This window comes from Hippichthys cyanospilos, chromosome 22 (genome assembly GCF_059441005.1).
Source record: "Hippichthys cyanospilos isolate Australia breed blue-spotted pipefish chromosome 22, RoL_Hcya_1.0, whole genome shotgun sequence".
NCBI classification, from domain to species: domain Eukaryota; kingdom Metazoa; phylum Chordata; class Actinopteri; order Syngnathiformes; family Syngnathidae; genus Hippichthys; species Hippichthys cyanospilos.
The window spans coordinates 8,949,160-8,975,172 of NC_142390.1; the positions used below are offsets into that span (position 1 = coordinate 8,949,160).

The window sequence follows — 26,013 nt, forward strand, 5'->3', positions numbered from 1 at the left end:
CTTACTTCATCTTTCCTCCTCTTTCTCCACATTCCGACTCGGTCATCCTCTCTCATCTCACCGTGGGAGAGCTGAGGGACAGACAGGCACACTTGCTATATTTGACAACACACACATACACACACACACTCCTGATACACGCACGGCCGCACAGGCATACGGAGACCAAGCAAAAGGAGGCGGGCGCACACACACACACACACACACATTGTGGGATGTGTGCTGAGTGCAGGAACCACAAACATAGCGGCACAGTGGAGGGTGAGCGTGACGCCAGCACCTTTTCGTTCTGGCTATAAGACACACACGCAGTTTCTCTCTCGAGCTCACACACCTTAGATGCTCACAAGCCAGCAAGGAGGACGCCAGCAGATGTGTCATTCAAACGAGAACTGGACGTGAAGACAAGGATTAAGCATCTCCGTCCCCTCTTTCCTTCACTATATAAGCTTCCTCCTGCAAGCGCTTTGCATACAAGGATTATTCTTGTTTTCGTCCTCAACCGGGATTTTTTACCTATGGATGTATTTTGTCTAGCTTCTTCCATTATGGAATCTTTCAAAATGAAAAATAACGATTTGGGGAGCAATGTGTGATAGGAGAGAGCAGTGAAGCCTGTGCAGAAATATTTTGTCAAAAAAAGGTGAGTCGTTGCATATTCAGAAAGATTGTCTTTTGAGCTTAAAAACAGATTGTTAAAAGCACTGTTAAAAAATGAAAACAAGGTTCTGAAATATGAGTCAGCAAAGGTGCTTCGGGGTTTATGTGAGATTTTATCAGCAAATCTAATTCAATGCTTATTAATGCCATGACAAGAGCAGCATAGTTTTCCTTTCAAATGGAGAGCAAATTAATTGGAACATGAAGCAAATTTTTGTTATGGTGAATACTTTGCAAAATGTTCTAAATCTCTATCTTGTTAAGGTATATACATGTGTTATGCAAATTAAAATATGCCTTGCTATGACACTATAGACGTAGTTCCAAACTTTTGTATAATTTTTTTTCACCCAAAACCTCTTTGGCTGGATTTTAGGTAAATGAGTCATGGGAAAAATATCTTATTCAATACTAGAATTATATATATATATATATATATATATATATATATATATATATATATATATATATATATATATATATATATATATATTATATAAATATATAATTATATATATATATATATTATATAAATATATAATTATATATATATATATATATATATATATATATATATATATATATATATATAATATATATATTATATATATAATATATATATTATATAAATATATATATTATATATATATATATATATATATATATATATATATATATATATATATATATATATATATATATACATATATATATATATATATATATGATCCCTCCTACTTCGCAGCCTCAGACATAAAAAATAATTTAAAAAAGGCGGAAAAAATGATAAAAGCAAAAAAGTCCATTATACAGTACTGTATTCATCAAATAACGAAGTAAAATTAGTCAATAACTATGTAAAGAATTCTTCAAGCGTTAGAGTTTGTGACTTTTCTTTGTGATCTTATTTTGAAATGAATGCTTTTAATTTGTCGGGTCGTGTTGCATTTCCGTTTCCTGTTGCATTTACGTTCTCTGAGAGTCATTCGGCTCATTACGGTGACGTAGTGAATGACAACGTAAGCTCATATTTATAGTTTATTATCATATATGTTGATAACACACGCTACTGCCTATGTTTAGTAAGCGATGAGTGTTTATTCTGTTTATGGGTTCGTTTGTGTAGAGGTTGCACTTTATAGTTAGTAGTTGTTGTTAGTTGTTGCTAACCCGCTAATGTCGGCTAAAAATACAGTAAATTAATAGATTAAATGTTGGCAAGTATTTATATGTTAGTTGACTGACTTTGTTGTTGATTTATTATTCAACAGATACTACATGATACACCATACATGAGCCAAAATAAATGTGAAGTTCAACGTGATGACTTGCGTACTCTATATATATATATATATATATATATATATATATATATATATATATATATATAAAATAATAAAATAAGTATACAAAGTACAGATGTCATCAATTACTTCAGGTAATCAAGTATCACAGTAAACCATTATTAACAGTAGTAATAGATGTTAACTACTTTATTATTTTAGGTTCCAATGTATCTAAAGTAATTTATTTACTAATTTATTTAAGTAATTCATTAGCTTAGATACCTCATTCATTCACTGCCAGCCCATTTTAGACATTTCTTTTGCCTGAGACTCGAGAAAAAGAAAGAAAAAAATATAAACAAACACCTGGGATTGAGTGTTAGGACGTTAAAAAAACAAAACAAAACAAACAAAGCTCTTTAGGAAAAAACGAAGAATATTTTATCTTTGGGATTGCGTGAGTTAAATATCATAATTTATTCTATTGCTTTTTGATCGTTTGATGCTTGATTCAACTCCCATGTTGCTACCTATCACGGAGTCCCAATGTCATGCGATTAGCTGGTGTGTATCAGCGATATCATTTTTGACTTTACTGACACCTCCTTAAAGGCAAAGTCGTTGTCGATTTGTCACCTTTAAACAAATAACCGTGAAATTTTGAAATTCAAGACTAAAACAGCTCCACCTATAAAGTTATTCCAAACGTGTACTTCTAACCTCTATCCATCAGGGTTGAGTTCAGTTTGACCCTCACTTTTTGTCACCATTGACATGTGTGTGTCACATGATCCCTAATGCTATGCGTGTATGTGTACGTTTGGCCGTTATGTGTGCATTCAGACACGTACACGTATTTTGGTTTGGCGGACTTGTCAACGTGTGCATGTCTGCATGTGTCAAGCTTATCGACATGTATTTAGGCATCTGTGCATGTACGTGTGTGTGTATATGTGTGTATGTGCCGTCTTCGGGTGGAAAAACGCATTAAAAATTGATTTTGCAATGCTTGGCTGCACGGCTCTGCTTTCGTTTACGAGCTGCACCATTGCATGGGGGGAAAAAGTTGTACTAAGACTAAAATCTTCAGTACGGTGTAATCTTGTAATGCTAAACAGTTCAGGGCAATGTACACATAAGTGTAAAAATTATAACGTATTTATTTCCAAATGGTTCATATAGTCCGTTAGCAAAGTAGATTCTAATTTTCAAACATGTTAGCTTACTAAGTAGCTGTTATTATTATTATTTTACCTGAACACTCTTCTTAATTCATCTGCTAATTTGGAATTAAAATGTGGTACTATATATATATATATATATATATATATATATATATATATATATATATATATATATATATATATATATATATATATATATATATATATGTATATATATATATATATATATATATATATATATATATGTATAATATGTATAATATATGTATACATATTTGTCCGTCAACATAAAATCAACATAAAGTTTCAGACGTGTTCTCAAAAATAACTAATTTTAATGATTTTCATTTCTCGTAAAGAAATCATTTTAAAAGTTAAGTCATCTTGACTGACACACCAAATAGCTCCTCCCATTTAAGTCCCGGGTGTCCTCTCCTATCTTTTCATCAATTGTTCAAACATCCTCGTTACTCTTAGACAGACAAACATCTTCAGATCCATCGAATTTGTTTGAAATGGAGGTCTTTGGAAATGATTTGCTGATCATCTTACTTGGAATGGTCTTTACCCAAGTGACGACTGTTGTGAGATCAGAATGTGGAAGGTTGACCTTCTTTGTTTCTACCCCCCTATCTGCTTGTTCAAGCACATGTCTAAGGAGCCAAGTCAAGCCATATTTTCCTTTTCATAATGCATCAAATTATCCACAAAGCTTCGTTGTTGACAATAAAGAGGCAATTAGGCGACGCTTGATGGAAGTACATTTTTCCGACGTCCTGCACAAACGCTCTAAAGCGGATGCATACTGGACCCCCAGGTTACGGCGGGTGCTAAAAACCTAAGCTCTACTTTACAAAATAAAATCTAATGAGAAAAGTTGGGCAGACCAAATATCAATCCCTTGGCATCAGTTTAATGACATTGATAGTTTAGTTTCAATTTCACTGCTCTGTTTCATCAATATAGATGATTATCCTTACTTAAGATAATTGCATTTCTGCTAATTGTATTTTTTTTTCTTTCAAATTCCAAAAATGCCTGGGCTTGCTTGTTTGCTTTCCCCACTTGTGAATTCTCCAATGTCGAGTGTGTGTGCTTGCGATTCAAAAAGAACAAGTTAGATTTCTCAGAGGAGGAAGGGGAGGAGCCTTGCTAATGTTACTTTTTAATCACTGCTTGAATACACTCAGGGCTGGACAATAACAGTGAAGAGTCAGAGGCACGGTGAAAAACACAAGCAGAAACCACAAGAATATTATGGGTTTGAAGGAACAATACAAAGTTAATTGAGGTTGGGATTTAAATTTTAATCTTAATAAGAATGTAGAATATTCGGTTAAGTATGTCCCATTTTTCATACACACAAGAAAAAAATGCTGCGTTAAGATAAAAAATTGACCAAAAACGGCTTGGTCCACTACTTGGGCCAAATTGTTATTTTTTACATTGTGGCTACAATTGGCCAAATTATGGGTCAAAAAAGGAGCAATCCAATAATTAGGTGGCGTTGACCCAACAGTCTGAAAAACAACTGCATTTTTTGGGTTGTTTTGTCCAAAATGACCCATTTTTGGGAGCTTCTTTGAGAAAAACAAACCATGTTGTGTCAAATTAATCCAAATATCGGGCTGTTCTTTTTTGACCTGTAATTGAGCTGTTTGGAGACTTTGTTGTTCTAACTCTCTCTCCGTGGAACTGTGGATTTTGACGATGGTTTACTCAAACTCAAGTTGTTTTTTTTGTTTTGTTTTGTTTTGTTTTGTTTTTTAATTTGACCCAACAAAGTGAATTGAAATTTGGATTTGGCTGGTCGGCATTTTTGTGTCCTGAAAATCAAAACAAATTTAATGTGAGTTTTAGAAAACATTGGTCATGGCTATAGGGAAAAAACGGTGCCAAACATACACTCTGAAATCAGTTGGCTAAAAAAATCTGATGTAAAAAAAAAAAAAAAAAAGAAGACACATCCGCTACTTGGATGAATATGATCCAATTTTTTGAATTTTTTTTAATAAAATGATGTTTTGCATGGAATGATTACGCTCTGGGTCAAATTCACCCAAGTGAGGATTGATCCTTTTTGACCCAATTCACCCATATGATACACTCTAAAGTTTAGAGTGTATCATATGGGTGAATTACTGCGGCTGTTTTTTCTTAGAAAATGTTAACACTAAAAATAATATTATTCTTAACCACAAATTTTAAACTTTTTATAAACAACCCTTTCTGTGTTACTTTTGATTGTTAGTTCATTTGCATCCTTTGCACATTCAAACAACTACTTCTGTATCTGCTTTTCCTGTTAAATCCGCACACATCTGATCATTTGGCTGGGCTACTTAAAATGCAAATTCCGTAATTACTCGACACACATCCTCACACAGATCTCAGTTGGTGCTACTGCAGGGGTGGGCAAATCCAGCCCTCGAGGGCCGGTGTCCTGCATGTTTTCCAGTTTTCTCTCCCTAACACACCTGATTTAAACCATTAGCTCATCAACAAGCTCTGCTGGAGCTTGAGAATAATCCTAATCATTTGAATCAGGTGTGTTTGAGAGAGAAAACAGGAAAACATGCAGGACACCGGCCCCCGAGGCCTGGAATTGCCCACCCCTGTGCTACTGAGTGTGTGTGTGTAGGGAGGGGGGGGGGGTCCTAATTATTGCTCTACAGCCTAATCTGATGAGTGCGGTTATTTCACATGTGACTAATTGGCTTCGGATGACACTCTGGCGAAAATGGGGTGTCTCGTAACATGGTGCCAACATTTTCAGGATCACGCTCAAATTGGAGGTCCGAAGCATTTGCCTGTGCTACTCAAATTGCAGGAGGTTATTTTCTATCACTTCAATATAACGTTATACTGTTTCTTTAAATGACATTTATGCACTTCTGTTACCATCTCTAATCACTGTTTCAGTTCATACCCTTTATTTTATTTATCCATCCATTTTCTATACTCATCTAGCTCTAGGTCTCAGGGATTTAGTCTATCCAAGCTGACTTTGACTTTAGATTGGTCGCCGGCCAGTCACAGGGCAGATACTGATGCTGATAAACAATATGGGAATTCAACCTCAGTGATACTTTAGTTGGATCCAAATATAACTTCATCTGATGAAACCAGTACAAGGAGTACAAATAACCAGGGGTGCACATAATTTTTTTTGTGGGTTACTCACATGAATAGCACCACATTGTACTTGCTACCTTACTTTTACTATTATCACATTTTTACAATTTTTGTACATAAAGGGGATGTAGCCCTTCCCCCCAACTTTTGATTTATTTATTCTTTTTTAATATATCTATGCCACTGAACATTTTGAGGGGTTGAAGACAAAAACATATTTAGATTTGAGGATCAGTTGGGTGATAACAAGGCCAGGCTAGTGAAAAATCCCCGGACACCCAGGGGTTAAATAAAACCATACAATTTGGTGAAAGGCATTTATGTTACAGTTTCCATTCGTGTGTATTTCTTCCTTCAGGTGTTTGGGCTTTCTGCAGTCGCCGCCCTAGTGGAGGCAGCCGGCATGGCTGTTTGACGCCTTCTGCCGCCGCCACCGTGGACGTCGTGCGTCATGCCCCCCCACAGCCACTCCCCAGGGGGCGTCGGACTGCCCCCGTCCGGACCCGGTGAGTGGAGGGAACACAATGCTCTGCTTTCACTACGATTGATCCCGTCTATTATTCTCCGCACGATACACGTGGAAAACTCTGCTTTGACAGCTGTTAATGTTGGCATGCGCGGCATGCAAACACACACACATACACAAGAGATAAGGGCATTGAATATGCTGTGGCCGTGAGCGCAATCCTTTCATAAAATGCCACACTACTCCGCAGTGTGTATCTAGATGCCAAACAGCAGGGAGAAAATGGCCGAAAGGTTGTTTCTTATTTTAGTACCTATCCTCAGTATTCTAGTTTCTTTTGTTCAGAACATAACAAACATTCTTGTATGAACGCTTCTACCTGACGATGATGTTATTGGCAAGACCATAACACCGAGGTTATTGGCTTGCCAAAGCTCTTCCTCAGTTCAATATCCTTTATTGACGCATGTGGACTCCATTTCGTCTTCATTGACTCCGCAAAAACCACGTAAATGAGCTCTGCTAGGGATTCGTGTGCACAATTCGGCATGTAGGCGGAGTCAATGAATGAGAGCGGAACGCTCTAAGCATTTCATCTAATCAAAAGGCTGAAGTGTGCCAATATGTTCAATTACTCCTGTGCTGAGTGCTCCCATAATCGAGGATGGTGTTTCTTTTACATTTTATTTCCTGATTGGTAATGAAAGAATTTGGCAGATGGTGATAATTAGGCTGATGCTTTCTATGAAAGACAAAACTGTACTAAAATATATTAAATAAAATTATATGAGATTATATTAAATAAAATATTAGGAAGGCAAGAAAGAGATGTAAACATGTAAAACTGTGCTGAACTGTGATATCTAATGTGATTATATGTTCAAAAAATTAAAATAAAAAATCTCAATAAAATGTCAAAGTGAAACATCTAGGACAAGCCAGCTCGCAACAGAAGCAATTTGAGGAAGCACTAAGCTAGCAATCGTCACACTAACAAGCTTTCTGAAGCTCACAGAGAGAGCACCAAGCAAACTATTATCCAACTAACAAGCTAGTTAGCATATCAAGCTAGCTGAGGAAGCTTCAAGCAAACTATCATCGAGCTAGCTAGCTTCTGACGCTAGTTGAGGGAGCTCTACACTAGTTGTAATTCAACTAATAAGCTAGCGACAACTGAAGCTAACTGAGCATTGGTCCAGTTAGCTAGCATCTAACCCTAGTTGAGGGAGCTCTACGTTAGTTATAGTTCCTAACAAGCTAGCTAGCAACTGAAGCTAGCTGAGCATTATCAGAAAATGCCATTTATAGGAGGCAACATACCCAATAAATTGGTTACTGAGTGCTACATGACTAAACTAAAGCGTCAAGATACATGTAATGTAACATGCCACTTATTTGGAAGTGAGGAAAAGGAGGAATAATTAATAAAAGAAGGATTTTTTACTGGACTCCAGTGCAATGCTAATCCAGTCCGCACTCATCCCAGTGTCAGCAAGTGCAGCCTAAACCCCTACCTACACCTTGTTCATACTTATCCATGTGGTTTGTGTGTATGGCCATGACACGCGTGTGAGTAAGCGATTATTCTGAAGGTCTGAAGAGGTGATGTGGGTTAAATGGTGGAGCTTTTGACGCGAGCCGCAAACTTGTCTCGCGGCACCTCTCTTGCTCGTCTTAAGAATCATCAATCGACGGCACCTCAGTTGCTATGGCGGCACAGCGTTACCTTGTCAGAGTTGAAATAATGTGGCGGAGCACTGCTTAATAGTATTTTATGTGCATTCATGTGCCGCTAGGAGTTTTATACGTTTTAAGTGAAGCATGTGGAAGAAAAAATAAAATAGAAGAAATACAGTACTCGGTGCTGAATAAATGAAGCTTCAGTTTCCAAACAGAATCAGACATACATCATCTTTTGACAAATTACAGAGAGAAAGAAGTGGCAAAATAGTGTGCTATGAAAATACTTTCCTCAAAATGACATTTCATTAGTGAACTATCAGTGATGAAAATGGCCCTCTGGTGTGTCTAAATTTGATGTACGGGCATACAGTAAAGCAGGTTAGTAAAAGCACAGTCATATATTGCGGCATTTAGTATGTTAATGCTCCTCGTGATATTCTAAACTTTCTACAATGAACTCTATGCAGACATATTACATCTGGCACATTGGCGATATAATTTCAAATTGAATATGAGTTTTATGTTACAAATATTTCTGAACAGGAAGTGAAACGTCTCGTTTACTGAAGCCGCACCTCTCATCACGTGCCTGCCTCGCCTCCTTCATGACTTGTTCGATGCCAGCCGGCCACAGAACATCTATCCATCCACCATCTTGACCGTTTATCCTCACAAGGGTCGCAGAACACTAGAGACTATCCCAGCAGAGTAAATAAAAGAGCCAAAACAGGCGTTTTACTGACATTAAAATGTAAAGCCGTGTCTAAAAGCTGTTCCTCCAATGAAATCAGTCCCTTTGGAAACCAGTGTTCATAATAACAGTTCCACCCATAGGTGAATTATTTACTAATGACTTTGATTCTGCGGCTGTGTGCTCCCAAACACACATTTTTGCCGATTCGGCATTTTCAACAGTAATCTAATAAATGAAACGGTGTTAACTTCGTCGACTTGGTGCAAAATCTCTCCTCATCAACTCTTGGAGCCAAAATGAAACAAAACGACAAGGATGAGGTCAGCATGGGTGGTATGAGGGCTTGCTATCATCATCTGCCAGTGCTTAGAGCGCAGAGTAAGCAAGAAATGCCTGGAAATGCATCAATTGGATTAAATAGCAAAATACTTATGCCAACAAGTCAAACAATTGTTTAAGTTCCACTAATGGACACTCGGTATGTCGTTGGTTTCAGGAGTCCAATCAACACCACGTTTGACAAGTCACAGCGCGTTTATGAAGACAGACAGGTTGCCAGTAAATTAAGGAGTTCAGATAAGAGAGGGGACAGCTGGTAGCGTCCGTAATCAGATAGTGACGAGTGTGTCTCGCTAGCCATTGGAAAACAGCTCTGCCTCGGGGTAACCTGTGACAGGTCGGGTGTCACCCAAGGCCACCCATGGAATATTATATGTCAAACAGCTGCGTCGTCAAGGCGATGCAGACAAACATTCCTCTGTTTACACCACAATTAGATAGCAGAAAGTATAAGTCTTCATAATACCATGAAAAAATGGGCATGTTTTCTCATCGATTTCTTATGGAGCCATTTGTCACATTTGTCGTTTTCTGATGGGAGATTTGTCTGCAGCATGAATTCTTTATGTTGTAAATCATACCTTGCTTAACAAAAGTGGAGGAAGTCTTTTGTTCAGGTTGAAGACTATCACATTGTTGATGTAGTTTACTACACACCGCTTCAAAAGGAAATAAAAGGCAAAAGTGGAGAGGCATTTTTCAGAAATGTTTAGTTTTTTTTTATATAGAAGACAAGTTTGACTCGGGTTGTGTTCTTTGTGTCGAGTCTTTTTTATTGATAGCTCTAAGTTTCTATGGATAAGACTAGTTGTTCTTGAGACCAATGTAAAGACCAAAACCAATCTTGAGACTACTTTTTACGAGTTTCGGTTTCATCTCCAAACCAAAAGCATTTTTACTCTGTCTTGTCTCAAACTTAGGCAGGGCGGAGTTGGGATTTTTGATTAGGACTAGTCAAGACAAGGCCAGTATTGGTGTGATCAGTTGTTTGCTTAGGCTTGTTTTATTGTACTATTTCTAAAACAAGAAAGCAGAATCTGTTTTTGTTGCAAACATCATGATTTTTTTTTACTCCTTGTTCTTGTCCTAGTCTAATTACTCTCTCGTGTCGATAATGTCTCCATTGGTGTGTTCTTAACTACAACGCTAGCTTGTTACATGCCATGGCATGGGATATTTTCTTGTCCCTTTGCGTTCTATCATGACCTTCCTGTTCGGTTCACAGTGGTGAAGGTGAGGATGCTGGGAACACAGGCCAAAATAAGCCAAAACAACCATCACCTCCTCCTCTATGAGAGCAGCTCAAACCTCTCATAAATGTTGAAAGTTAGGGAGGGAGAGTGGGAGGAAGCAACACGAGGAGAAAAAGCGAGGGAGGGAGGAACGAATGCTTGTATAGATGGTGTAGAAAAATACCCTCGCAAAGAGACGATTTTTGAACACGATTTGATGTGAGGAAACATCCCATCCCAAACAGAAACATCCCCAGCTCGGTTCCGCCGCTTCTCCGTTGCATAACTGCGCTCCTATACCTCTGAGCTCAACTGTCAGCTTAAATCTCCGGCAACGGCTCTAACCTGCAACAGCACATTCAAAGCCACCGCATGGCAGAAATCCTTCCAAGATTCACACTAAAGGATTTTCAGCAAAACCTCTAATCTCTCCTGTTGTCCATTTGTGAACCTAAGTGAGTCCATTTTGGGAGGATTTTATTCCCATTTTGCACAGTTACAGTTCATGGTCAGGTTGCGTCTGGCAGCCAAAAAGCTTGTTTGAAGAAGACACGTTATCTCCAAACTCTTATCCATCATGTATGACAATATTCAGTGCCTCCAGTGTGCACTGAAAGGAAAATGCTGAGAACGAGAGGGTAAAAATACGAGGAAAGCAGATGGTGGCAGATGGTAAACACAATTAATAGAGCAAGATTGTGAAAGACCTTAGCCAATCACAGTTGACATATTGATTTTCAAAAGCATTCCAGTGAGGAAAATCAAGTAATCCATCAAGGATTTGTCATTTTTGATTGTGTTCTAAATTTGTGGAACGGCACAAAGGAGACTGTTTTCTTTCCTCAGTGCTCAGTACAAGGTCGACTGATGCATGTTTACAGTGGAAGAACTTGACTTTAATCCCATTGCACATCTGCAGCAGGGGTGCCCAAACCTTTTCGTCCCAACATCCAACTGCAGTGAGAGAGAGTCTGACTCGCTCTGCTACTTAGTCTTGACCCAGCCAGAAAAGACAGAATTGCCGCAAATCTGTTTATTTTTTTAGCTTGTTGGTCCAGAAGTCAAATGAGACATACTGCAGAATGCACACCCTCTCAAGCCAGTGTATTATAGTAAAACAGTCAAACATTGTATGGAAGCCACCCAATGCTTCAAAATAAACTGTACCTCACAAAGTAATGTATGACACAAATGGCCTTGATATGCTTTTATTTTTAAGTTGCTCCCGGAAGCATAGCCATGTCAACGGTCTACTACTTGATAATCTTTGGCTCCCAGAGCTTCGATTGAAGTTTTTTATTTTTCCTAAGCTGAGATTTTTTTTTTTTTAATATAGTGTGATTTCATGCAGGCAGCCATTAATAGCAAGGCAGTCTACCGGTCGACCACTTCCTTGTCCAAAGTGTCCAAAGTTTATCCATATAATGAAAAAAACAAATGTCCAATGCCCTAAGAAATTATTGTTATTTTTATTTTATGCATGTGATGCAACTCATGAATTCAGCCCTCGGGTACTTAAAAAGTGCAACGTCTGTGCCTGGAATCACTTTCTTGATATCACACTTTGTCAGCACTCTCATGAGCATAAGGACCCAAAAGACAAACACTAACACGCTGAGCAAACATTGGCTGATAAGACATTGGATGGAAACAAAGGCAGGCCGTGGTAAGGGAGTCATTGAGCAAGCACGGAACAAAATGATGGAAAATGAAAAGATAAAGTCACATGAGATGAACTGAATAAATAAATAAGGACAGAGCTGAAGAACGTAAATAAAGTGAATTGAGGGAAGTCGTAAATACAAGTCCATGAAAATACAAGAGAAATATAGGATTTTTTTTTTCTTTTAAGCACATGTGGAACTTTCTCCAATCCTTTGATCTTTACATCAGAGACATTTTACATCAAAGAGAAAGCTTTGAAAGAAGACACTAGGGAGCTGAAATTTCACCCAGATGGTCACAAAGTGTCAAAGTGTAACATGGCATGACCACCAAGTTATCACATGACTAAGAGCGTGCCATCACTTCGACTAAAATACCACGAGAATAATGTGGGAGAAAATGACTCAAAAACTGCACAAATGAGTTAAATGGATGTGAGAATCCAAGCTAGGAAATTTCTAAATATTCTTTCTTTTGCTGTTGCTCCCCTGCAGTCTTCCTCTGTCTGCTGGTGGCACTGCTCCAGCCGGCTTGTCTCTGTCCTCCCCCCTGCTTCTGCTCCTCAGACGGCCTGCTGGTAGACTGCGGGGGCCGCGGCCTCTCCTCCCCGCCTCCCTTGGACCTTGTGCCCACGGGAAGTCGCTCCCTCTTGCTGGCCAACAACAAGCTGGCCTCACTGGGACCGTCAACCTTCGCCAATCTCTCCTCTCTGGAGGTCGGGTGCAGTCGAGTTCAGATGTTGCTGTTTTCTTATATTTATGTTTGAGTAAACGTAGCAGAAACCGCTGCAAACCTGTACTCAGGTCACAAAGTCAAGTGAAGTTGTCCTTTGAATCTTTGCAAGGCCACCCTTTATTTGCTTGTAGTCTCCACAGCCAAGTTAGTGTAGTGACTGCATCAGAAAAGTATTGCTCGTTCTTCATTATTTTTCAACCTCGGTAATCTCATAAACTGTAACGATCATTCAGGATGAGGGTGCCATCCAACACCTACTGATTCTCACGTATTTTTGCAAGGCAAATGCAGGGCACATTTGGGAGAGGCATGAGTCAGTGGCATTGTGGCCGTCTCCAACCTAAAGGTCGTGGGTTCGATCCCCGACCATTGTGACCTTGCTAATGTGCTTTTGAGCAGGAAACTGAAATTCCGGTTGTTCCGGATGCTGCGTCATCAGTATGTAAATGAGTGGTCAGTGTAAAGCACTTTGGGCAAGTAAGGTAGGAAAGTGGTATGAGTGAACATCTATTCATCATTTTAAGTCAATCTGACATTGCTGTGTCAAATTGTGTGTAACAGGAACTCGACCTCTCAAACAACTACCTTGACAATTTACCAGGTGGATTATTCCGAGACATGAGCAATCTGACTAAACTGAGCCTGCACAACAACTCTCTGACAGGAATGGACAGAGATCTCTTTCAGGTAAGGTTTATACACCTCACAAATAGAGAGTATATGAAATCAAGGCAATCTAGCTTTTTGGACTGGCTACCGTCCAGTTTCATTAAAACTGAATGACCATAGATAAGCCTGACTTTGCTTGGGACAGACAAAAACTATCATCAATCAACCGTGGGCTTTTGGCATCGGAAGCGAAACTCATTGATCTGAGACTGGCGTGCCAAAGTAAATCTGCTGCTCCTGCTGTTCTTGCAGGGTTTGGTGGGTCTCCAGAATCTCGATCTTTCACTCAATGGGCTGGCATCTGTTCCCTTGGGGCTCCTGGATGAAGTACAGGGTCTCAGGTAAACAGAGATTTGTGCAAATTCATGGTTGTCTACTCCTGTTTATTGATCACAAAATATCACCATGTAGGTGGCTATCCCTGGCTGGTAATAGGCTTCGCGGCTTGGAGAGGGCAGCATTTGAGCCCCTCGCCCACCTCCAACACCTGCAACTGGGACACAACCCCTGGGAATGTGATTGCAACCTTCGGGAGTTCAAACATTGGATGGAGTGGCTATTGTACCGAGGTGAGCGTCTGATTAATGTCACAGCGCCTTCCAAGCTGGTTGCTTATGATTGGCAGTGATGAGGCCACAGGAAATCATCTGCGCATCTCATTCCCTCCACCCACAGACTGTGTGTCCTTTATGTCGGTGCATCTTGTAAGCGCAGCTGCTCCGTGCTCTCTCCTCATGAGCGAAAATCTGAATTCCAGTGCCCCAGGCCTCGGCTGCCCAAATAATGAAGCAACATCTCCTCTCCGCTCCATTATCCTCGCTGCTCTAGTCCACTCTTGCTCCCCCCTGTCTTGATGCGGCCATCGCAGATTTTGACAAAGATTACGTGTGAGAGCTTGGCAGGGATACGGGCGCTGAAGAAAAAGCACAGCGCATAACGTTGCAATCTGTTTCCAAAGACTTTAACACACTCTGTTGGGATGTTTGCAGACACAAATTCCTCTCTGAGAATGTTTGGTCACAGAACTAGATACCGCCCCCTTAAGTCAATGGCCTCCTGGATTAGACTGAAACGTGTTTGTCCATATCCTAGATTTGGTGGCTAGGCTAATTCCTTCGACAAGCTGACAGCATTGTCTCTTATGCATACAAGCGATGTACCAACATGTCATCTCGTGAATTATACAGTACAAGAGTCTATCTCCAAGTTATAGTTGAGGCAGCAGGAAAACAGCAAGTCTAGTGATGTATAACTCATTCCGGTATCGGTATTCCACCTCCCCTTCATCTTCGCTTCCTGTCTTATCCACTTACTCTTAATTTCACTGGTACGAGGTGTTTCCTGAATGACCCACCTCTTTTCCTCTTGTCATTTTCTCTCCGTTAGGTGGAAAGGTGGATGCGGTGGAGTGCACGCTACCCAAAGACCTGCGGGGGCGAGACATTCGCGGCGTTCCCGTGGAAATGTTCAACTACTGCCTCCAGCTCGAGGACGAGAATGGAGGAGCGGGAGGAGCAGGCGACGGTTTCCGGGGAGGTCCTCCCTGCAGTAGGGCAGCTCTTAACCCCAGTGAGGTACCGCCGATTTCTGGTGGCTCTGAGGCATCTTCAAACACAGGAGGAGGCGGCGGAGAAGCCCCAGCAGATTGCGTGCGTGCCCGCTACCGGCCTGTTAGCGTGCGCCGCGCCATCGGCACGGTGGTGATCGCCGGCGTGGTTTGCGGTATTGTTTGTATCATGATGGTGGCAGCCGCAGCATACGGCTGCATCTACGCATCGCTGATGGCCAAATACCAGAGAGAGCTGAAAAAGAGGCAGCCGCTCATGGGAGATGGCGAGGCAGACACAGACGATCGCGAGGAGAAACAGATCTCCTCGGTGGCGTAGAGGAGCCACGGACGGGGTGGGGGGTTGTTTGGCAAAAGGGCTCAAAGAGGAGAACGGATTTGAAAAAGAAAGCAATGATCACCACCTTAGACTCTCGCCTAAACGTCACCGATCCGTCTCCTTGTACTTCTTTCAAAGCCTTCCTCCCTGTATTTATGTTTTTTATCCCTTCATCTCGCCTACTAACCACCTGCTGATGCTTTTGGCTGCTGAACTTCGCACCAGAGAGAACAAAAAGGTTTCATCTCAGAGTGGCTGGAGGAATTTTCAGGGACTCTTGAGCGTGCTCTCGATCAGACCAATGTTCATTTACAAGACATATGTCCCCTTTCAAGACTGGAAAACATTACCCCTGGCCCAGAGGAAAATTTTAGTGGAGGGGTAATCTCAAAGCAAAACACCAGGACCAGATGTCAGCTCTCTGGTCCGTCTCAGGACCTTCAGCAAAATCTGTCCAGATTTTCTCACTCATCAGCTCAAAAAGCACACATAAATGGTATTGGCCTCAAGTTCCAAACATCTTCTGGGCCATGCGTTTCATATGAGGTGTCCCGTCAAGTTTCATCGAAGGACTTCAGAACTTTCCAGCACTTTATCACCCATATCGGTTCCCCGCTATGGTTTCCCTTTCTTTCCCGTCTTCATAAAACAATCTTTCCCGGAGGGATTAGCGCTAACAAGGGATTAAACTAAAGGATGCTCTATTTTCCCCCACTCTCTCACAACCCTTTATCTTTCCATCTATCTTTCCATCCACAGTCGCTATAAATGGAAAGTCCTCCTGGAAGATTTCCTCCTCGTTTTCTTTCCTCGCATCTGTCGGTAATATGCAACAAAGGTTGCATCAGCATGATTAGAAAACACCACTGCCAAAGAGAATTTGATTTTCATTTCGGCTAAATAAAAATAAACTTTTGCATATTGAATATAAAATTGCATATTGCTCCTTAGTAAATAATTTCCCCCCAGTGTAACTTGCTCTCAAAGAAACCTATAATAACGGTGTGTTATGATGCAGATACATATTATTATATTAGCCTAACCAGTATGATGTCTCAGCCTATGTGGCGACTCTTCCCCAAATAATATAAATTCACAATGTTTGTATTTTGTTGTGTTTATAACGCTTGTATGTTTTGTTTTGGGTATCACTGTAATATGCGTTCATTAGTCGTGTTCATTTAATCGTGCTAAGTCAAGTTTCGACAAAAGACAGAGTTTGGCCTGCATGTAAAAATCGTCTAAAAGTCTTTCTTGAGATTTATCAAAACGACATAAGGCTAAATTCTGTTTGCAAAAGTGGAAACTTGACACTTCCCGGCCTGCAGGTCTTGTGCTGTTGATAGCTAAGTATCTTAGCGAGCTGAATCCTGTTATTATAACCTGTGTGTGTACAGAGTAATAAAATATAGTTTGCTACTTACAACATGAGTGAGGGCTTCAAGATTACACTGGCCAGCATTCGGTGGCGTGTTGTGTGTCATGACGATGATTGTGTTTTAGGCAATGATAAAGAAGCGCTTCCTGGTACATATGCATTGATGGAAATAAAAACATATCACATTCTATTACAAGGCGTGACAAGGCTACCACTGTGTCTATTTTCGTTCGCACCCGATTTCCAGCAGAGGGTCAAGGAATCTGATCAAATAAGATAGCATATACAGACACATGCACACACAGGGTGAAAGCAAAGAATGAATGAATTATCCTGTGAATTATTATCCTGTTCTTTTTTTTCCGCAATCCCTTCCAACCCTTTTCTCATCAACTGTCCTTTTCATCTCCTTTTACATTTATCTTGTGTCCATTTATCTTTTTGACACATCTTTTCTCCTCATTTGGAAAAAATGACTCACCTTTGTTTTCTTTTTTCTTGTCAAGTCTAGTGGCATGGAGTCAGTAATTGTCGATAAATTGGATAGGATATAGAGGAACGGAAAATATGAAAGTGAATGAGCCAAGAGATTCATGTATGCATGTGCATAACAAATTCAAAATTGTCCTCAGAGATCATAAGCAGGCATTTGTGTAGACAAACATTGTCCTCTAGCGGTTCAAATTGACATTGCTCCTATTAACTGGAACGCGACAACATCCTACTTACCTTGAAAAAGTTAAGTTGATTTCCTGATTACTTGCTTTAAAGGTAACTTGACTTGTTTTAACAACTATTCTTAAAAAAAAAAACAACAGTCTTTTGTGACTTCAAATTAATATTGTAAAGGGGTTATGACATCAAGTGTGTCGCTTATGAATCAAATCACACGTAAGAACACAAAGGTTGCCGTATGGAGGACCGAAAGTGCCAAAATTAAATGAATACATGTACCATTGAATAATTAAACAAAATTGTCATTCATGAGTTAAAAGTTCCATTCATTAATTAAATGTTTCAATAATTAAATAAACGTTTCATTAATTAAATAAAAATTTCATTGATTAAATGAACATTGAATTAATTAGATATGGTCTTAAATAAATCAATGTTTAAATACGAGAGTAAGCTGTTCCGCGGTTGGGCTTGTGAGGAGAATTCACCGTATGAAGGGCAATCCAAATGTTAAATAGCTCATGCATTTAGAACTCCAGGTAAAAACATCAAAATTGTGCATACGTATTAAAAATTGGTACCAAAATAGTATAGTAAGTGCTATGTATATGTAATATACATGTATACAATAAGAAAACATCATATAAAAAACAAAGAAATTATTTATTTACCTTTGAGTTGTGCTTGTTATGCCTAGTAAGGGTAGCTTAGGCTAGGCTAGCTTCGTATTTCTTGATTATCTCCAGCATCTTTCCGTATAAATCTTCTTCTTACTTCTCTCTCTGACATCACTAGCAATCCACAAGATTGCTAACACATTCAAGCAGCCCCAAAACATTATTGAGCCTCCTCCATGTTTCACCGTAGGGACAGTGTTCTTTTCTTCGTATGCTTGGTTTTTGAGTCTATGAACATAGAGTTGATGTGCCTTACTAAAAAGCTCCAGTTTGGTCTCATCTGTCCAAAGGACATTCTCCTAGAAGCTTTGTGGCTTGTCAACATGCATTTTTGCAAATTCCAGTCTCGCTTTTTAATGATTTTTTTTTTTCAGCAGTGGTGTCCTCCTTGGTCGTCTCCCCGAAGAAAAGAACACTGTCCCTACGGTGAAACATGGAGGAGGCTCAGTAATGTTTTGGGGCTGCTTTGCTGCATCTGGCACAGGGTGTCTTGAATGTGTGCAAGGTAAAATGAAATCTGTAGACTATCAAGGCATTCTGGAGAGAAATGTGCTGCCTGGTGTCAGAAAGCTTGGTCTCAGTCGCAGGTCATGGGTCTTCCAACAGGACAACGATCCAAAACACACAGCCAAAAACACCCAAGAATGGCTGAGAGAAAAGCGTTGGACTATTCTAAAGTGGCCTTCCATGAGCCCGGATCTGAATCCCATTGAACATCTGTGGAAGGAGCTGAAACATGCCATTTGGAGAAGACACCCATCAAACCTGAGACAACTGGAGCAGTTTGCTCATGAGGAATGGGCCAAAATACCTGTTGACAGCTGCAGAACGCTCATTGACAAATACAGAAATCGCTTAATTGCAGTGATTGCCTCAAAAGGTTGTGCAACAAAATATTAAGTTATGGGTACCATCATTTTTGTCCTGTTTCATTAGTTAGTTTTTTTAAATAATTATGTTAATCAGCAATTCAAAAGTGATGGCTGATTTTGATTATTTAATGTTCAATAAATTTTTATTTATTGTTACTTTTGTAAGTTTCAAGTGATTTCAGTGAGAATTGTGGGTTTTTCCTTCTTTAACTGAGGGGTACCAACAATTTTGTCCATGTGTGTGTGTGTGTGTGTATATATATATATATATATATATATATATATATATATATATATATATATATATATATACTGATTTATTGAAACGTTAATGAAAACAAAGAAACACTAAATTATTTAGTGAAACATTGAACTCATGGCAATTTTATTTAATTGATAAAACACTTAATTAATTAATGACACTTTTATTTAATTATTTATTGAAACAGTGATTCATTTAATTTTGTCACTCTCTTTCCTCCATAGCCTTAAACTTTTAAAAGAAAGTATGCCATCTTACCTCCAGCGATGGCGATCTTCTTGCCCACAGTCACAGTGATGGCAGTGGTTGCAATCACAATCCTTCCAGCTGGAAAATGACCAGCACACAATGAGCTTGCTCAATCGTCACAATATTAGATACACTTACAGATGAGATAAAAAAAAAAAAAATCTGTAAAAATCTTCTGTGTCTTAGGTGTACCTAATATTTTGGTTGCTGAACACATGCACGCATGCAAAACAGACAGAAATGTGTCCAATCATATTGTAGAAGATATACCGTATTTTCTGCACAAAAAAGCCTCCAATTTTCTCAAAAGCTGACAGTGTGCCTAATACAGTGGTACCTTTACTTCCGAAATTAATTTGTTCCAGAAGTCATTTCATAAAGTGAATTTTTTGTGCATAGAGCATGTAATTAGCTTAATCCATTCCAAACCCCTCAAAATGCTCCTAAACCCTTTAAGTAATATTAATAAATTATAAAAATGCATTAAAAATGGCCACAAATACAAATTAGAACTGCATTAGTGCATAATAATCATGGAATTCAAAAAGCCCATTTATTTATATTAATTGAAGCCGCTGGTGTGCAGGGGAAGAGTGCAGAGAGAGACCTTTTTGGTCGTTTTATTTGTTTGTTTTTAATTTGACATTTCCAGTGATCTACTCATCATTTACAACATCCACAGAAGCAATATTTATTTTGAATGACTTTGAGCATGTAAGTTTACTAAAATTTTGTTTGCAGTCATGCAAAGTGCTTCCTGTGTGATGTCATTTAGCCTACTAGCTAAAGTGATAATGGCGTGCTGATGACGCTAACGTCAAACATGACAGCCCAAAGTTGTATGTTACGTATGTATTTTTATGTGAATATGTACAATATTAGCTGTAGCTAATGTTTCATTTTATGTTTGTTAGTTCTACAGTATGACCTGTTGGTGGGAAGAGTGGATGAAGCGCGTAAAGCTGAACAGTGCAAAGCCACAGTAAAAGTTGGTGAAAAAAACTTCAACTTCAACAAAAAGCTCAACTGGCATATTAACAATATGCCTTTCCTATCCTGTTTCCTTACGTTACTAGACGCAATAAGTTTCCTGCAGAGGCATTTCATAACCTGAATTGTTCGTAACAAGAGGCGTTCCTAGAGGTTCCACTGTATATGAAAACAATTCACCTGTCAGGTATACAATGCGGAAAATATGGTCATGTCCTTTTTATGTGAGTCAATCACGTAAGGATTACTTATAACAATAAAACTCTTGAATCTTGAATTGAGTTTGCATGACTTGATTTTTCTGGTCATGCCACATAAACTCAAATTTTTGGAAACATAAAAGGATGCTGGGTGAATGGTTGAGGACAGCATGCCAAGTAACAGTTTTGCTCTACCCTCCTCCTCCTCCCCCTGTTTTCCCCCTCCCTCCTCCTGCCGCTTCGTCTCCTCTGCGCCCATGGTGGCGCTAAAGTCCGCCTCATAGTCCCTGAATGCGTCTGAACACAATAAACGGACGTGACCACAGCCGGGTTCACAGAAGGACACAAAAAGAGATTGCTGCATGGATTGACTTAAGTGTTAGTAGGATGTGCTCATGAGTCCGTTTTACCGCCACAACATGTACCTCGGGTCTCCTGTCGTGGCATGTAGTACAAAAACTGTCCAGCAGGGTACTCGGCCGCCCTGCGGAACCACAATGGGAAGTGGTCCAGGGTAAAAATATTCTCCTTATCCGTGGATGTCAGGAATGACCTGGCAAGATGACATTATTCAAATTATTTACTCATTCAATGTCTGTTTTTGCTTTTTTTTATGAGATCTGGCATTCAATCCCAGGCTATTTATGGTTTTATTTTTATGTACAGTAGGATATTCAATTTCATTATTTTTAGAACGCAGATTCTCCCCCATACTAGAATGGTTCGACCCACTTGTTATGTGACACCCCTCATTACCTGTCAAATTAATGATTTTATTTAGTGAACACAGCTCTACTATGATCCCAAAAGAGGATACTTTAAGGTGAATATTTTTTTTCAAATATGTATTCATAATTATTTCTTTTTGAGAATAGGTCTGATGCTTTATGTTGATTAATTTTTGTGAACAAATATGTCATTAATAATTAAGTTAATAATTTATTTTTGTGACCAGATCTCTATTGTAACCCCAAATAGTATGCTTCATGTTCATATTTTTCTGTGGACAAAAATGTATTCATAATATTTTTTTTAGAACAGGTCAGAGACTTTACATTGATGATATTTTTTGTCGAAAAATATTTATTAATAATTAGGTTATTTCATTTAGACGACAGATTTCTGTTATGACTCAACAGAGGTAGTTTTTTTTTTTTTCGTGGACCCATACAAATGAATTTGGAAAGGGTCTAATATGTTTTAAGGCTTTTTTTTTTTTTTTCTTTTAACCCAAAAATGCTTTGCACTAGTTAAGGAGTAATTGGCTGAAAAGATATTTTAAAATACTGGAGAAACACTGATCTCATACTACTCACAAGCCAACTCGCTTTTCAATGCCCGTGTAGCGCTGGAATCTCATAAGGCCGGACCGAGTCCCCAGGAAAGCAGTTTCAATGCCATCGTCCATTCTGAGACAAAAAGAGGCAGTAAATAAATGTTTTTTTTTGTTGTTTTTTTTCGCTACCATTGACGGCAAAAGACATCAAAGATTAATTTGAACTGGACTGGCAGTGATGAAATTGTAGGTGATTAATCACCCGGATGGATTGAGCATGAGGGCTGTCCAATACGCTTCCATTGGAGCGGTCACCACTGCGTCAAACAGGGTTTGCTGCATCAGCTGGGCATCACCTGCGGGGACGCAAAAGCACAATTTGACCCCTTCACATAGTGCATTTAATGGAAGCCGAGGAATCAAGTTCAAACTTACACTCAAGATCCGGTTCTTTGCCTGTCAGGTATCGGACTACGGCCTGCAGCTGGCTCAGTTTACGATGTGCTGGGTCGATGTCGGTCTCACAGTAAGTCCTGGAAGGTTGTGGAGTGGGATGGGAATCTTAGTCTCACAGTTTAATTCATTTGTGATTTTGGGGTCTATAATTTGATTTTCAGAATCAAATTTGATGGAAAACAATTTTCGATTCAAAATTTGATTGACAGTCATTTCCGATTCCATCTATAGGTGTGATACAGAATAGTCATGATCGACTCTTGTCCGTTTTGCGAGACAGAATGAAAAATGGAGACATTAAAGTATCATTGTCTATTCTTTATTTTGATTAATTGTAAAATGAACACTGAAACACTGGAATGGAAATCATCACCTGATCCCCATTGTTTGTCTTTAATAAAACAGCTTTTATAGAATAACAGAATTTTCTGCTGGAGTTTGAACTGTCTGACTGCAATTGAATGCATCAAGTAGTTTGCGGCTTGTGCTAACACTGAAGACTTGTGCCATATTATAACATGACATGCCATCCTTAATTAGTGATTTAATATGATTTTTGAGTTGAATGTTACGTTGAGTTTTCATTTGTGATAGTAACAAACAAAGTAATTGTGATGATGACTCAAGCTATACTACAAGACTTTAAGATGCAGGTTGTAATATCAGATATTTTTATTTTATTTTATTTTTTTCAAATTGCACGGTTACTGCAACATCATACCTTCAACACAGACTGAACATGCCTGCATGTCTTGAAATAAGAGTGGGAGATTGCCCTCTCAGTGGCTTTTAAAAAAAACTGCAGATAAACTGCACTGGACTCAGGGTTCAAACCGTGAGAAAAAAGTTGTGGTTTATAGTCTGAGATTAACGGTATTTTTATCCATACAATCGATCTTGTTACATTCCACATCAATTCTGAAGCATAGCAGCAGGTATAACTCAAAAAATAAAAATATAACATAAGAAATCAGCAGTTAGACTCACCATTCACTGGCTATGGTCAAATCAGGAGCCATTAAATCGTGAAGACCTGGGAAATAAAGCAACATTGAAAATGGTATAAAAAGAGAATAACTCCAGAAAATGGTGTACAAAGAGAATAACTCCAGAAAAACAGACCTACCTTCTTCAACAGAGACATTTCCCACAAATATATACTGCCCATATCCCCTTGTCAGCACGATACCAAGACTGATCAACAGAAAGACAAATGTTACTAATTGCTTGACAAGTAAATGTAAAAATAGTTTTACTACAACATGCAATCAAACCTGAAAGGTGTCTCGCTGATACCGGTATAGAAATATTCATTTCTGAGGAACATAACACGTTTCTGTTTGGAGGCAGAAGAAAATACTTTAGTGGTTGACCATGATGTCTTCCACATTGTAAAACTGAGCTCAAGTTGAATTAAACTCACTCCCTTATCCACTGAAGCCCTCACATCTAAGGACAAGGTACCGGTTTCTCCTTTCACCATGGCCGTCCTAAGCTGAGGTATCACGATGATGACAAACCCAAATGGGGAACAAGAGTTGATGAAATTTCTAGGGGTGTGTCTCACCTTCTCCTCTGTGTCTTCCCATTCCACCTCGGACAAGTCGACGCTGTTGTAGTTTGGCTTCGGCTTCAGCTTCTTCCCTTCCTTGTACTGTAACATTTCACAGTATGTAGTTGAATGGTTTTCCCCTTCATCATTTGGATTGTTAAAATCTTATTGTGTCTGTGTGTGTGTGTGTGTGTGCGTTTTTTTTGGTTGTTTTTTTTTTTTTTTTTACCAGAGGACGGAGGTCAGGATGAGACAGGATGTAGCCATTGTTTGTAATGAGGTAAGCATAACCGTGGACACCAAGCTAAACAGATGAGACAAATTCATACATTAATTAAATTCATTTAAAAAGAATTGAAAGACAAATGAGGAATGTGTAAATTAGAATGGTTTAACCTTGTATCTTGGAGCTAATCTCATCAGTTCTTTCAGGGCCACGTCAGTTCCGACAACGCCCAGCAAAATTCCATGAGATAGCTACAATATATTGACAAAATTTAAATTTTTTGTTATTTTACTAGAAAATGCTATTTCTTGAGAAATAACGTGTGAAGGCTGAAAGTCTGAGTTAAAAAGTGTAAGAACGATTTAGAATTATTTTGAATGGGACGGAATGATTTTCAAAGTTTGATAGTCGTTGGAATGGTCCACAAAATGTAAAAATGAAAAAAAAAAACCTTTTGAATTTTTTGTGTGAATTAAATGAATGGTACTATTAACTAATTCAATGCCAGGGATGTTTTTGAACCTTTATTTTTCTTTTTTTAAGAGTTCGGACATTAAACTCCAGATACTCAAAGATTGAAAAAGTACATTAACGACATGAATTTCCAGATACTTAAGTATTAAATCAATCAAGACTGAACTATCTGGGATTGAATTTTGAGAAAAAGGGAAAATCGCTCCCTGGCAATGAACGATATATATCAATATGAATGAAGATTTGTTTGTTTGTTTGTTTTTAATTTTCAAATAATCAAAAAACATTTACAGCTGGCAGGTAACAGACTTAATTTAATAGTTAGGTATCCCGGATTTGATGTTGGGATTCTTAAAAAAAAAAAGTGAAAATACGTCCGTGGCACTGAATGATTTAATGATGAAACTGCTGAATTTTTGGTAAGTGGGAATTTTTGGCATTGGTAATGATAATCTGAAAAGTTTTAAATGGAAACATAAAATTGGCAAAAAATGTAAAAATTACAAAAGAAAAATGAGTACAAGCTTTTTCTGAGCTGGCAATTTTTATATAATCAAACAACGTTAATGTTGAATGTTGAAAATGCCATTTGGAATGAATGGTGATTTTTTTAGTTGAAATTTTTACAATTTGGGTAAAACTGTAAATTTTTCGGAATTAATTTAATTAAAAAAATGAAAACACTGGTGTGAATATTTGGAACCTTGTGAAACTGTAATGATCTAAATCGGATAAATAATTTGAAAGCAGTAGCACAGCAACAAAAGTGTAACATTGAAAGTGTAGAATAATATAAACCTTCACACAAAAATGCATTTATGATGGATTAGTAATAATTATGCTCACCGTCTCTTTTTTCTTGCTGAAAACAGGCATTGCAACTGAGGTCATCAGAAGCAAACTTTGGGCTTGACTGTTGAACAGCTGTGAAAGTTCAAAAAGAGCAACTAGCCAGCTCAATTAGCAAGCAATAATAAGAAATGCTAAAAACATTCAATGAATGTGACAGCAATGCAGCATTTTGGCTAAACCAAACACAAGCTAGGTTGCGATGGACTAGCTAACGGGCAAGAGTGCTACCAAAAGAACATG

General features: G+C 38.6%; 2 protein-coding genes across 3 annotated transcripts in view; one reads left to right on the top strand and one right to left on the bottom strand.

Moving 5' to 3' along the window:
• cacna2d4a (calcium voltage-gated channel auxiliary subunit alpha2delta 4a) overlaps window positions 1-26,013 on the bottom strand; it is a 64,216-nt gene that overhangs the window by 24,504 nt on the left and 13,699 nt on the right. For both annotated transcript variants that reach the window (XM_088405835.1, XM_088405834.1), the window contains 13 exons: window positions 25,768-25,845; window positions 24,618-24,698; window positions 24,451-24,525; window positions 24,237-24,323; window positions 24,093-24,164; window positions 23,944-24,005; window positions 23,796-23,863; window positions 23,657-23,702; window positions 22,649-22,746; window positions 22,476-22,569; window positions 22,254-22,346; window positions 21,363-21,490; window positions 19,757-19,825 (listed from right to left, as the gene is read on the bottom strand). In XM_088405835.1, the coding sequence (XP_088261961.1) occupies window positions 19,757-19,825; window positions 21,363-21,490; window positions 22,254-22,346; window positions 22,476-22,569; window positions 22,649-22,746; window positions 23,657-23,702; window positions 23,796-23,863; window positions 23,944-24,005; window positions 24,093-24,164; window positions 24,237-24,323; window positions 24,451-24,525; window positions 24,618-24,698; window positions 25,768-25,845 (1,051 nt within the window). The remainder of the gene's footprint in view (window positions 1-19,756; window positions 19,826-21,362; window positions 21,491-22,253; window positions 22,347-22,475; window positions 22,570-22,648; window positions 22,747-23,656; window positions 23,703-23,795; window positions 23,864-23,943; window positions 24,006-24,092; window positions 24,165-24,236; window positions 24,324-24,450; window positions 24,526-24,617; window positions 24,699-25,767; window positions 25,846-26,013) is intronic.
• On the top strand, window positions 44-17,212 carry lrtm2a (leucine rich repeat transmembrane protein 2a). The gene is made up of 7 exons (XM_088405840.1): window positions 44-643; window positions 6,624-6,771; window positions 12,839-13,059; window positions 13,641-13,766; window positions 14,001-14,089; window positions 14,160-14,317; window positions 15,135-17,212. Exons 2-7 carry the CDS (start codon window positions 6,717-6,719, stop codon window positions 15,632-15,634), a joined length of 1,149 nt encoding a protein of 382 aa, XP_088261966.1. The 5' UTR covers window positions 44-643; window positions 6,624-6,716; the 3' UTR covers window positions 15,635-17,212.

Coding starts and splice junctions, on each gene's coding strand:
- lrtm2a (XM_088405840.1), top strand. CDS start 6,717: ATGCCCCCCCACAGCCACTCCCCAGGGGGCGTCGGACTGCCCCCGTCC. Junction 13,767..14,000: donor TGGACAGAGATCTCTTTCAG/GTAAGGTTTATA, acceptor CTGTTCTTGCAG/GGTTTGGTGGGTCTCCAGAA. Junction 14,090..14,159: donor GATGAAGTACAGGGTCTCAG/GTAAACAGAGAT, acceptor ATCACCATGTAG/GTGGCTATCCCTGGCTGGTA.